General features: G+C 46.0%; 1 protein-coding gene across 1 annotated transcript in view; it reads right to left on the bottom strand.

The window, feature by feature from the left end:
* Positions 1-6,571: 6,571 nt before the first annotated feature.
* RASGEF1B (RasGEF domain family member 1B) overlaps positions 6,572-11,955 on the bottom strand; it is a 46,494-nt gene continuing 41,110 nt past the window's right edge. Inside the window, exons 16-17 of the mRNA XM_048508760.1 lie at positions 11,317-11,389; positions 6,572-8,512 (exon numbers count right to left, since the gene is read on the bottom strand). Of these exons, the coding sequence (XP_048364717.1) occupies positions 8,488-8,512; positions 11,317-11,389 (98 nt within the window). The 3' untranslated portion in view covers positions 6,572-8,487. The remainder of the gene's footprint in view (positions 8,513-11,316; positions 11,390-11,955) is intronic.

Here is an 11,955-nt window from a genome sequence, read left to right as displayed (position 1 = left end):
GCAAGCAATGGCGAGCCACCTCCAAACTGCTTGTCTTGAAAACCCTGTGGAATTGCTATAAATCAGCTATGGCTTGACTTGACTCCACACACACAGACACACAAAGTCACTGGTACTACCAGCACCTTTAGGGGAGGGCACTCCCAAGTCTGGAAGAATTGGTGGAAATCAGTAAAAACTTGTTTGTGACTCTGTGTGTACGTGCGTGTGTATGTGTGTTTGTGTGGTGGTTAAGAGCAGGTGGATTCTAATCTAGAGAACTGGGTTTGATTTCCCCACTCCTCTACCTGAATGGCAGAGGCTTGTCTGGTGAACCAGATGTGTTTCCGCACTCCTACATTCCTGCTGGGTCAGGCAGCTTCTTATCAGCTTGGTGCCTGCAGCTAGTCATAGTTCTCTCAGAACTCTCAGCCCCACGTACCTCACAAGATTTCTGTTGTGGGGAGAGGAAGGGAAAGGAGATTGTAAGCCACTTTGAGTCTCCTTCCAGGAGAGAAAGGGGGGATATAAATCCAAACTCCTCCTCCTCCTCCTCCTCCTCCTCCACCACCACCACCTCCACCACCACCTCCTCCTCCTCCTCCTCCTCCTCCTCCTCCTCCTCCTCCACCACCACCACCTCCTCCTCCTCCTCCTCCTCTTCCTCCTTCTCCTCTTCCTCTTCTTCTTCGCCATCAAGTGGCCGACTTGCAGTGACACCGGGTGGCATTTTCAAGACAAATAGTTAAGCAGAGGTGGTTTGCTGTTGCCTTCCTCTGCAGAGTCGTCCATGAAGCTCTTTCTTCCAAGTAGTGACCAGCTTAGCGTCTGAGATCTGACAACACTATACCATTCCACATCCCAAAATCTTACGTGTCTTAAAAGAACATTAAAAGCGCTGAAACTAGTAATGCAGTTCTTCAGCATTGACAGCACTAGGGGGCGCTAGAGTTCCAGTGATGCATTTTCTTTGCCCTCTTATTGCTACAGAACTCACCCACCTCCTGTGACTTCCAGACCCCTTCTGAGGACCCCTGTAAATAAGTTTGTTTTCCTCCTGACATCTGATGAATCAGGCAAAGAACAACTGGGCCACGCAGATGACAAGCAATGAAACAACCAAGTCTTCACACGGCCAAACTTCTTTTCAACTCCCCCACCTAATTTTCACGGCCACATTTTCTTTCTCCTTCTTCTCTTTGTATGACTTGATTTAGCACAGGGATGTCGAACTCTGGCTGTCCAGATGGCCATGCCAATGGCCACGCTGGCAGGGGCTGATGGGAGTTGTAGTCCATGAACACTTGGAAGTTCAGAGTTGGACGCGCCTGATTTAGCAGCTTAGATATAATGAGATCCTACAGTTCCACCCTGCTTTGAGGGGCACTTTCCTCCCGGGAATGCCCCAGAGATGGGGAAAAAGCACTCAGCACCAGAGTTGGACCTGTGTGGGATCTGACACGTTTTCCTGACTCACTCACACGAAACACACAAGAGTTTTAGGACCAGCACACATCACAAAATTATCATTAGCAAAAAGAATCCATGAACTAGGCAACTAAAAATAGAGGGGAGTATAACCAGGTGCTTTTTAAAGGTACTATCTAGCTTGTACGAGCCGTCCGCCCTCCTCATTTCTGTAAAACTTGCCCCCATTTCTTGGTGGATTGTGTGGTAAAAGCTGACTTCTGTACATAGCCTGCTGGTAGCTAACTTTGTTTCCTTGCAAGAAAAACAAGTAATTCTGGGTATCGTTTAGCAAACAGTGGGCAAAGGACCACCAGCGTCTTCCTGAACTGCACCCAATAATCTTACACTCCTTTATATTTTGGGGCGGGGTGTGTGTGTGTCTTCCCTAATCTCAGTTTGCAGTCCCATGAATCCGATTCTTCCTCCCCTGATTCAGCCAATTCAAAGTCTGAACGTGCTTTCCTAGGCTGCAGGCACCAAGCTGATAGCAAGCTGCCTCTGTTTGCAGTGGCGTAGTGCTTAAGAGCAGATATATTCTAATCTGGAGAACCGGGTTTGATTCCCTGCTCTGCCACTTGAGCTGTGGAGGCTTCTCTGGGGAACCACATTAGCCTGAGGACATTAGCTGGGTGACCTTGGGCTAGTCACAGTTCTTCTGAGCTCTCTCAGCCTCACCTGCCACACAGGGTGTTTGTTTTGCGGGGGGGGGGGGGGGGAAGATTGTAAGTCCTGAAAGGAGACTGAAAGGGGGATATAAATCCAAACTACTACTACTACCACTTCTACTACTACTATGTAAGGGATATGTAAGGGTTTCGTAGGACGCTGTTTTAAGATATAACTGTTGTTTTAAACTGTATGTATGATTTTATATGATGTTTTATATTGTGCACCGCCCTGAGCCCCTTGGGGACAGGGCGGTATATTAAACAAACAGACAAACAAACAATAATAATATTGACCTGGTTGCCGCCTTTGTTACTCACAGACAAGGTTTCCCCACCCACCCTGGACACTCCAACAGATATATACTCCACTTGCTTTCCCAACATCAGATCCTCTGAAGATGCCAGCCACAGACGCAGGCGAAACGTCAGGAGAGAATGCTGCTAGAACACGGCCATACAGCCTGGAAACCACACAGCACCCAAATAATAATATTCTTCTCCACCTGTATGCAAGGCCATCTCCAACATCCTTTATTTAGAAATACTTTTTCTTTGTTGACCTACACGAGTGTATCTTGATTTTATATCCTAAACTGCCTGGATGAGACACTATCATATTTGAAAACCTCCAGCGTTCTCTTCCCTTAATACACTTCTCTGGAAATAAATACACTTAATAGACTTCTCTGGAAATTAAGTATACATTGTTTCCTGAACCCATCCTCAGAAGACTGGCATTTTAGACCCTGCAGAATCCACATTATTTCTTTGGGATGATTCATTCATTTCTCCTGCTTAATCGTGGGAGTTTTAATAGGATTGATGGGAGTCACAATCAGTGGGCTGGTCTGAGCATGTCTTCATTTGCGCCCCTCGGTCTGACTGTATACACTTGAGGTTGGGATCTGAAGAAGTGATACAGAAGAGAAATGGGAGAGACGGGGTATACAGTTGCCAGGCCTACCCCAAACCGCCAGCATGGTGTAGTGGTTAAGAGCAGGTCCATTCTAATCTGGAGAACCAGGTCTGATTCCCCACTCCTCCACCTGAGTGGCAGAGGCTTATCTGGTGGACCAGATGTGTTTCCGCATTGCTACATTCCTGCTGGGTGACCTGGGGCTAGTCACAGTTCTCTCTGAACTCTCTCAGCCCCACCTACCTTACCAGGTGTCTGTTGTGGGGAGAGGAAGGGACAGGAGATCGTAATACACCTTGAATCTCCTTACAGGAGAGAAAGGTGGGGCATAAATCCAAACTACCACTACTACTACTACTACTTCTTCATTGGAATTCTTCCTCCAACTTAAGTGGCTGCTCCATTGGAAGGAAGAGCTACTTAAGTTGGAGAAAAGTTCTTCAGAGCAGTGGTTCTAAACCTGGGGGTTGGGACCCCTTAGGGGGTCGAACGACCCTTTCACAGGGGTCACCTAAGACTCTCTGCATCAGTGTTCTCCATCTGTAAAATGGATCATAAATGTTAGGGTTGGGGGTCACCACAACATGGGGAACTGTACTAAAGGGTCGTGGCATTAGGAAGGTTGAGAACCACTGCTTTAGAGCATAGGTGTCAAACTCGCGGCCCTCCAGATGTTATGGACTACAGTTCCCATCATCCCCTGCCAGCATCATGCATGCAGGGGATGATGGGAACTGTAGTCCATAACATCTGGAGGGCCGCGAGTTTGACACCTGTGCTTTAGAGGATCCACCCTGCTGGTTTCACTGTAGCAATTCCTACAACTGAAGAGAGAAACCACTGCTTGGTTTAAAGGCGCTTGTGCAAAGCCATGAGCGAGCCACAGAACGTTTGGCTCCACCCTTCAGTCCTTTGGACCTTGGCTGAACGCTCTCTTTCTTCCTCTTTCCAACGCACGCAGCTCACGATCCCAGCCTTCCTCCAGCCAATGCAGCATTCCTCATTTGCATAGCGGAATGGGAAGGAGAGAAAAAACGCCTCTTGTTCCAGCCAGAGCCAAGCTGATTTGCATCCAAAGTGAAGGGCCTGCAGCTTGCCCGGGGCAAGAACGTTTGCATCTGCTTTCAAAGCAGGGAATCCCACACCGGCACCTTGGGCAGCACCTGCTGGCTATGTTGACTTCCGGGAACAGTGCCTGCAAGCCATTGCTCCCCACCTTTCTCACCAGACGCTGCCAGAAGCCTCAAGAGTCATTGCTATTTTCTTTTTTCTGGTTTTAAAAACGTCTTTAGCCCAAAGGATTTGCCCAGGTTTCATAAGTGGAACACTGTTTCCTTAATCAGCTAAGGAACCAAAGTACAGTAATGGAACACACGAGGAAGGATAACAACATAACTTTTTGGTCACTTAGCTGTTATCAGAACCAGGATAGTGTAGTGGATAAGAGTGACTAAGGGCGATTCCGCACACGAGTAAAATAGGTTCGACCCAGTTGCCTGAGAAGGGTACTGACCTAGGTCGAAGCCATTGTTGTTCCCCACTGCAACCAGCTTGATCCCAGCTCGGAGGGCGGGATTATCCTGTGCCTCTTCGCCACTCCGTTCCGATTGGCTACTGTTCTACGGCCATGTTCCATCTATCCCCACACACGTTATAAAAAAAACTGCCACAGGAATGGAGGGACGAAGGTGGCGTTTTTTGATTGGCCAGCTGTACGCATGCCCGAAATACTCAGCTGTGATTGGCTGAATGGGGGACTCCTGGCACCAGAGATTCCGCACTTTATTGGAATCAAGCTGCGTCCGAGTGTGGTTCCCTGAAAAAATAGTAGTTCCCAACTGGAGTCGGAAATTTGACCGTTACATGGGGCGAAGCTGGTACAAAACCACATTGATCCCAGTGGTTGTATGGAGCACTTAGGTCGAACGCAGCTCGAACTTAGGTCGATAACGCAAGTGCAGAATCAACCTAAGACTCTAATCTGGAGAACTGGATTTGATTGCCTGCTCCGACACATGAAGCCTGCTGAGTGACCTTGGGTCAGCCACAGTTCTCTCAGCACTCTCTCAGCCCATCTAACTCAACTCCATTGTGGGGAGGGGAAGGAGTTCGTAAGTGCTTTTAGATTCCATACGGTTGAGAAAAGCAGTGTATAAATCCAAGCTCTTCTCTTCTTCTTGTTCCTAACCCATTTTTAACACCCTGTGACCTGTGTAGATGATTCCTATGGCCAATATCATCATAGTATAAATTCAGTCCTAATGCAGTGGGATAGAGCCAGTGTGGTGGAGTGGTTGGACTTCACTGCTACAGCCCCCTGAGTGGATAAACCTTCTTCTTCCCCCAGTAATCTCCAAAATGTACATGAAGCCCTACAAGACATCCATGGCAGGCCAGCATTCTGGAGATTACTTCCTGTCCCAAGAGTTTGGCTGCCATTTTGTTTGAGCTGGCCCCAGACCCCCATAAGTGGTGGCCAGATTTTCACAAGAGGGAGAAACCTTGCGGAAGTTCCACCTCAACTGACAGGTTTATTTCTCCAACCAGTGGTGGGATCCAAAAATTTTAGTAACAGGTTCCCATGGTGGTGGGATTCAAACAGTGGCATAGCGCCAATGGGGCTGGGCAGGGCATTCCAGGGGCGTGGCCGGGCATTCCAGGGGCGGGCATTCCAGGGGCGTGGCCGGGCATTCCTGGGCTGGACTGTGGCAACGGGAACGCCAACCGCTTCATGAGTCCTTGGGGGGGAAGCGAATGCACACCTGAAGCAGGCTGCTGCATACGCCGGTGCACCTCCTGCTAGACTGCTTCAAGTTCTGTGCGCTATTGCTGAGAGGAGGGGCGTAACTAAGGCAAAAATCACGTGGCAAAATTACCAATTAGTAACCCCCTCTCGACACACACAAATAATTAGTAACCTACTCTCGGGAACCTGTGAGAACCTGCTGGATCCCACCTCTGCCTCTAACTCACTAAAGGTCTGGTTTACAAAAGAACACAGATGAGGGCAGAACCTCACAGAAGGCTAATTTCCTATCCAGTGAAATTTCTGGAGACAGTAAATAAAAGATACTTGGTGTTGCCACTTCAGATTTCCGTACAAATTCTCCACCAGACTAATTAAGTTTTCTTGGAGGTTCAAGACTAAAATGGCAGAGAAGCAGAGTTTCTTAGAGTGTTTCTTATTATGAGGCCTAAATAGAAACCAGCTCTAGCAATACCACCAGCCCCTGAAGTCATTTTTTAAAAAAATATCTTGCTAATTTTTATCTCTCCTGTGACCCGCCATTTTATAATGCTGGAGACAGTATTTGTAGGAAGAAAGCTTGTAGGAAGACGTTTTTGTATGGCACCAAGAATGGTGATTGGTGAAAGTCAAGTAGTTACGGTGGGGCCCTTGGAGACTGTACCCACTGAGAAACTGAGATCGATTCTGAGGCTAAGGACCTATCTCACTCCCTCAGACAGAGGCCCAGTGATAAGGAGGGAAAATTAAGCAGCTTCACGCAAAGCCTTTTTAAAAACAAACAAACACAAGTTTCTTTTCAAACCCACAGGGATAAAGGCCAAAAAGATGGGCATATTTTATTTTTTCCCCGTTTTGAACAGTCACACCTATTACATGCATGCCCCATTGCTTAGAGCATGGCCTGTCCACGGTGGCTAGAGGGGCTCTTTAATTTGCTCAAATTTCATACAATACAGTAGGGGCTAAGCATTCAGAGCTACTACAAATTTCAGAAGATGTGTAACTGAGTGACTTCTTTCCATAGTGAAAACAATACTCATAAACCAATGAAGCAAGACACAGATGGAAGGAAGGAGGGAAGTTGTTCTGATTCCTGGCTGCCGTGGGAGAGGAACCCTGGGTAATCTCAAACGCTTCACGTGTTTCGGTGAACTTTCGGGAACCAGGTACGCTGCAGCCACTACCTCCAAACATAGTTTTGAACTAGAACAGAATTTATATCTGAGCTGTGTTTTCTCAAGTCGAGAAAGAAGTCAAATTGCTCAGCCTATGATGCCAAGAGAGAGGAGAGGGGGGGAAAGATACGGAGAAGTAAGGACATTTGGGGTCATGTCCATACACCCATTTCAAAGTTTTTTAATGGCTGTCGCTCCTCACAAAAGAGGGTCCGGGAACTCTAGTTGTGGTGGGGAATTAGGAAGACACCTAGTTTTCCCCATGTAACTACAGTTCGCAGAGTCCTGCAAGCCTAGCTAGGTGTCTCCTTAATGTTTTAGCACAGTGGTCTCCAACCATTTTGAGCCTGTGGACACCTTTGGAATTCTGACACAGCACGGTGGGAGCCGGTACAAAATGGCTGCCAAAAGAGGTGGCGCCAACCACAAAAATGGCTGCCACAGCTTCCCTTCAGCCACACAGTGAAGATCCTTGTGCTATAGTGGCAGCTGCTGTTGAAGCAATGTTTTTAACAATCTACACAGCCATTCAGAAACCTTGCTGGGCAAAACCCCACCTGGCTCAACCTACTTTTAAAAGACACAGGGCAGCGGCCAGGAAACGTGACAAGTGGGCATCATGGTGTCCACAGTGATCTCTGTTTTTGCACAACAGTTCTAAAGTTTTTTTTAAAAGCAAGCCTGTAAGTTAAACTGATTTCATACCAGAATAAGTCTGCAGTACAGACATACCCTAAAATAAACAAATTCTCTGAAAGGAGGGGGGTACTTTTCTACACAAATCTAGCTACAGTTTGTTATGTTTCTTTCAAGTGTCTGCTTTTCCTTTGACGTTTTTAAATAACAGACAAGATGAGTTTGCCAACCAGCAGCTCACTCCAACCAAAACAACAATAACAAAAAAAGTTTCCAAAAGAATATCGTAATAATAATAATTAATCCCCTTTCCACGATAAATAGATGAGGAAAAAAAATCTCAGAAGTCCGTTTCAATCAGTTACGAGCCTTTTTTTTCTGAAGAGGGAAAGTAAAGTTTCTAGATTGGTTCAGCAAAGGATTTTTCCTTTGTGTTTCTCGCAGGACACAGGACAGAGTTTAGGAGTTCGAAGCACAGAAGTGAAATTTCATTAAAGAATCCAGCGTTTGAACTGGGAAATGCAAGTCGCAACAGGCTGTAAGACATCAAAAGCGAAACGAGGCAAGGGCAGGGAAATTCATCCAGGTGTTTCGAAAGGGCTCAGAAAAAAAGGGCAAGTCAGATCTTCAAAAGGGTCTCCCTGTTGCCGTCTTTGATCCATCAGTCATAACCAAAAAAAAAACCCTTGCGAAATCTGGTGTTCTGTCAGGTTTGAGAAGCCGGTCTCTTTGTTCCTCTTGACGTGTCCAACCCAGCTGCGCAGTCTTCATAACTGACAAAGTCGCTCGCTTTCAAAGAAGGGAGAGGGAGGGAAATAAATAAGGGACGTTTATAATCGTCCTTCGTAATAATCCCTGTAACAGCAGCAGCGGGAGCCAAAAGCCAGTCATGAGTTAAACCCTTCCCAGAAGGGTTGACCTGAAAAGAGAAGGGAGAGGGGAACGTTCGTTAAGATGCTGGAAATGGTTTCACACAATCTCATTTGGGGCATGTGCGGAAGGACATGATGGCACAAGACACACACAACCTTCCCCCAATGGTCAAAGAATAAGTTGGAAGTCACATGATAAGAAGGCCCAGCAAAGACAGTACTATCTGAGGAAACAACAACTGGATGGAAAACTCCTGGTGTCCTTTTACCACTGTGCTATAGAGAGTGTCTTAACCTACTGCATCTGTGTATGGTTCTCCAGTTGCACAGTGGCAGATAGGAAGGCGCTCCAAAGGGTGATCACTACTGCACAGAGGATTATCGGCTGCCCTCTCCCTTCCTTGGAAGAACTCTATAATTCCCGAAGCCTAAAGAAAGCCCAAAATATTCTGAGAGACCCATCTCATCCAGCACACTCTCTTTTTGAACTGTTACCATCCGGCAGACGATACAGGTCCATCAAAACTAGGACAAAGAGGCTTAGAGACAGCTTCTACTCTAGAGCTGTGGCTATGCTAAACTCCGCGGCTTCGTGTTGATGTGTTTCGGGGCTGTGTAGGGATGGGTGGAGGAAGGGGAAAGTGAGGATGGGGTATGAGTCTGAAATTGTGTGCATCGAGGAATGCTGCTGTAAATTTCGTTGTGCGTGCACAATGACAACAAAACGCTTATGCTTATGCTTATGATCCTACAGCCATCTAGTTGAGCCCCCTCCTCAGGACAGGCAAGCCAAACAAGTCCCTTCCCGGCAGAGGGTTGTCCAGCCTCTGTTTGGAAGACCTCCAGCAAGACATAGCCAGCCTACCTATTGGGTTAACTGCTTCCATCATCAATCTAGTCTCAGGGTTAAAAAGTTTCTCTTCACGTTCCACCAAGAATGGCCATTAGATCTAGCCTTCTCCTCTGGAGCAGCAGAGGACAAGTTTTTGCCTGCTGTGTGCCACACCTGTTCTATACCATGTTCAGGATAAAGGATGACAACAGGTTTGTGAATTCATCCACCATTTCCTAGACTGTCTTTATTCTAGAATGCTCCGCTTGGGTCATAGAGCTTTGGGGACAGAACTAGGTAGGCACCAGGACCTAAGTAGAGCATTCTAGAACAAAGATGGTCTAGGAAATGGCAGGTGAATCCACAAATTTCCCATCATCTTTATCCTGAACAGTCTACCTAATATTTCTTGAAATATGATGCTAAGAAGTGGACACAGTACTCTATATTCATTTGAGTTGAACTATTGTAATGACTTGGAGATTTATTATGATGTTTTAATGATTGCACTCTTCAGATTGAACTGACAGCCACACTAAGAACTCAAGTTTAGCTTGTGACTGTGTTATTATTCCCTCCACCCTTTCATCTAAGTCACTGTTAAGTTGCTTATCAAACAAAGTTGTATGGGCTTGCAAGACAGAGGCCTTGAGTCATGATAGATGTAGCCACAATCTGGAAGAGCTCATTTGTCTCCTTCCAGACTCTGCTGACTCAACTACACTGATTCATACTTCTGAACCTTCAGACTGGACTACTGCAGCACACTTCATGTGGGGCTGCCCCTTGAAGGCAACAGAAATGTCAGCATGTATAGAATTCTACAGCTCGCTTTTTTTGTCCCATGGTGAGAAGTGTTTCCATGTAAAGCTGCTATTGTAAATATGGTGTTTAAAGCACTTTAAGAAGGATCCATGCACCCGAAGGACTGTCTCTCCCTATAAAGACTTGCCTGCCAATTTGTTGGACTTTCATCTTTGGTCAAAGCTGCCCTCTGATTGGCAGGTACATTTGGCTTCCATAACCCTTTCGGCAGTGAAAAGCTTTGGATTACGTTCTCACATGAGGAATGAAAAGACTTTCATTCATCAGATTCCAAACATTATGCAAGCAACTGGTTCCAGCAAACATTTGGCTAAACGCTCAATATTCGTGGCCTTTCTTTCTTTTTTGGTACCAAATGTCAAGTTGGCTTTATTTTTTATTCTCTTTGATCCCTGTATTAAAGAACTATGGGGTCTGATGCTTTGATTAAAGCCATGGCATGTTTTGTGATTTTTTTGTTTGTACTCCATAAGTAAAGTAAAAAAAAGGAAAGGATTATTAAAAAAATAAGCACTGGCGTATTGATCCATTTTTCTGTTTGTCAGCCATACAAAGGCTACAAAATAGGGATCAAAAGCATTCAGTGATATACTCCGTCGACTGAAGCATCAAGCTGGGACTTGGGAAACATACAGGAAGGAAGGAAGGAAGGAAGGAAGGAAGGAAGGAAGGAAGGAAGGAAGGAAGGAAGGAAGGAAGGAAGGAAGGAAGGAAGGAAGCAAGCAAGGAAGGAAGGAAGGAAGGAAGGAAGGAAGGAAGGAAGCAAGCAAGCAAGCAAGCAAGCAAGCAAGCAAGCAAGGAAGGAAGGAAGGAAGGAAGGAAGGAAGGAAGGAGGGAAGAAAGAAAGAAAGAAAGAAAGAAAGAAAGAAAGAAAGAAAGAAAGAAAGAAAGAAAGAAAGAAAGAAAGAAAGAAAGAAAGAAAGAAAGAAAGAAAGAAAGAAAGAAAGAAAGACGGGGGGGTTTCCTAGAAGACTAGTTCCAAACACACTTGTGGGAGGATGGAGCGAGAAGGAACAGCTTGCCTTAATTCTTCCCAAAAGACCAAAAATTAAGTGCCGCCCTTTTAAAGTTCACACTGTGTTCATCTGTTGAGGCACGCTACATCTACAGAACATTTGGCATTCAAAGATGTCTGATGCCACGGAGGCTTTGCTGTCTGCTGATTTATTGACGGCGATGCCCTTTGACACTGACCTCAGAGTCTTCCATCTGTCCTTCTCAATGTGATTCTCGGGCCCTTCGCTCTCGTAGGAAGCCAAGTACAGGGCTGCCATCGGAGGAAACAAAACACCCATCTGTTAGCAGGCATTTCCCAATCTGCTCCTCGGAGACATTTCGCATCACCTTTCCCTGGCAGCATTTTTGTAAAGGTCTTTTGCAACAGTTCTGAATACAATCAGCGGGGGGGGGGGGGGGGGGCTCATGTAGGTGGGTGGAGAACTCTCTTACCCATTTTTAACAACTTAAAACATCTTGGGATAGATGTAAACGTTTAAAGAGGACTTGCAAAGGGTTCTTTTCTTGCAACTGGAGCCAGGATTGCTTTCCACTTTATAATCCAAGCCAAACATTCAATCAAGACAAAATACTGAACCAGTCATCAGGTTTTCTCTCTCTCTCTCTCTTTGTGGTTCAGCCAATGGGCTGGCTTTTTATTTATTATTAAGTGCCATATATACATGTATGTTCCATATTTTAAAAGCGAGGAAGATATCTTGGTGACATAATGGGAACTAACCAATCAGTGCTGCTCATCCCTGGCTTTCTCTGTCAACCCACAGAGCTTTGTGCGTCTCCCCCACCCCACCGCCATTTTTAACCCTGAAAAGAAAT

The sequence above is a fragment of the Sphaerodactylus townsendi genome, linkage group LG10 (assembly GCF_021028975.2).
Source record: "Sphaerodactylus townsendi isolate TG3544 linkage group LG10, MPM_Stown_v2.3, whole genome shotgun sequence".
Taxonomy (NCBI): domain Eukaryota; kingdom Metazoa; phylum Chordata; class Lepidosauria; order Squamata; family Sphaerodactylidae; genus Sphaerodactylus; species Sphaerodactylus townsendi.
The sequence above is the reverse complement of the archived record's forward strand: the minus strand, read 5'-3'. Positions and strand labels throughout refer to the sequence as shown.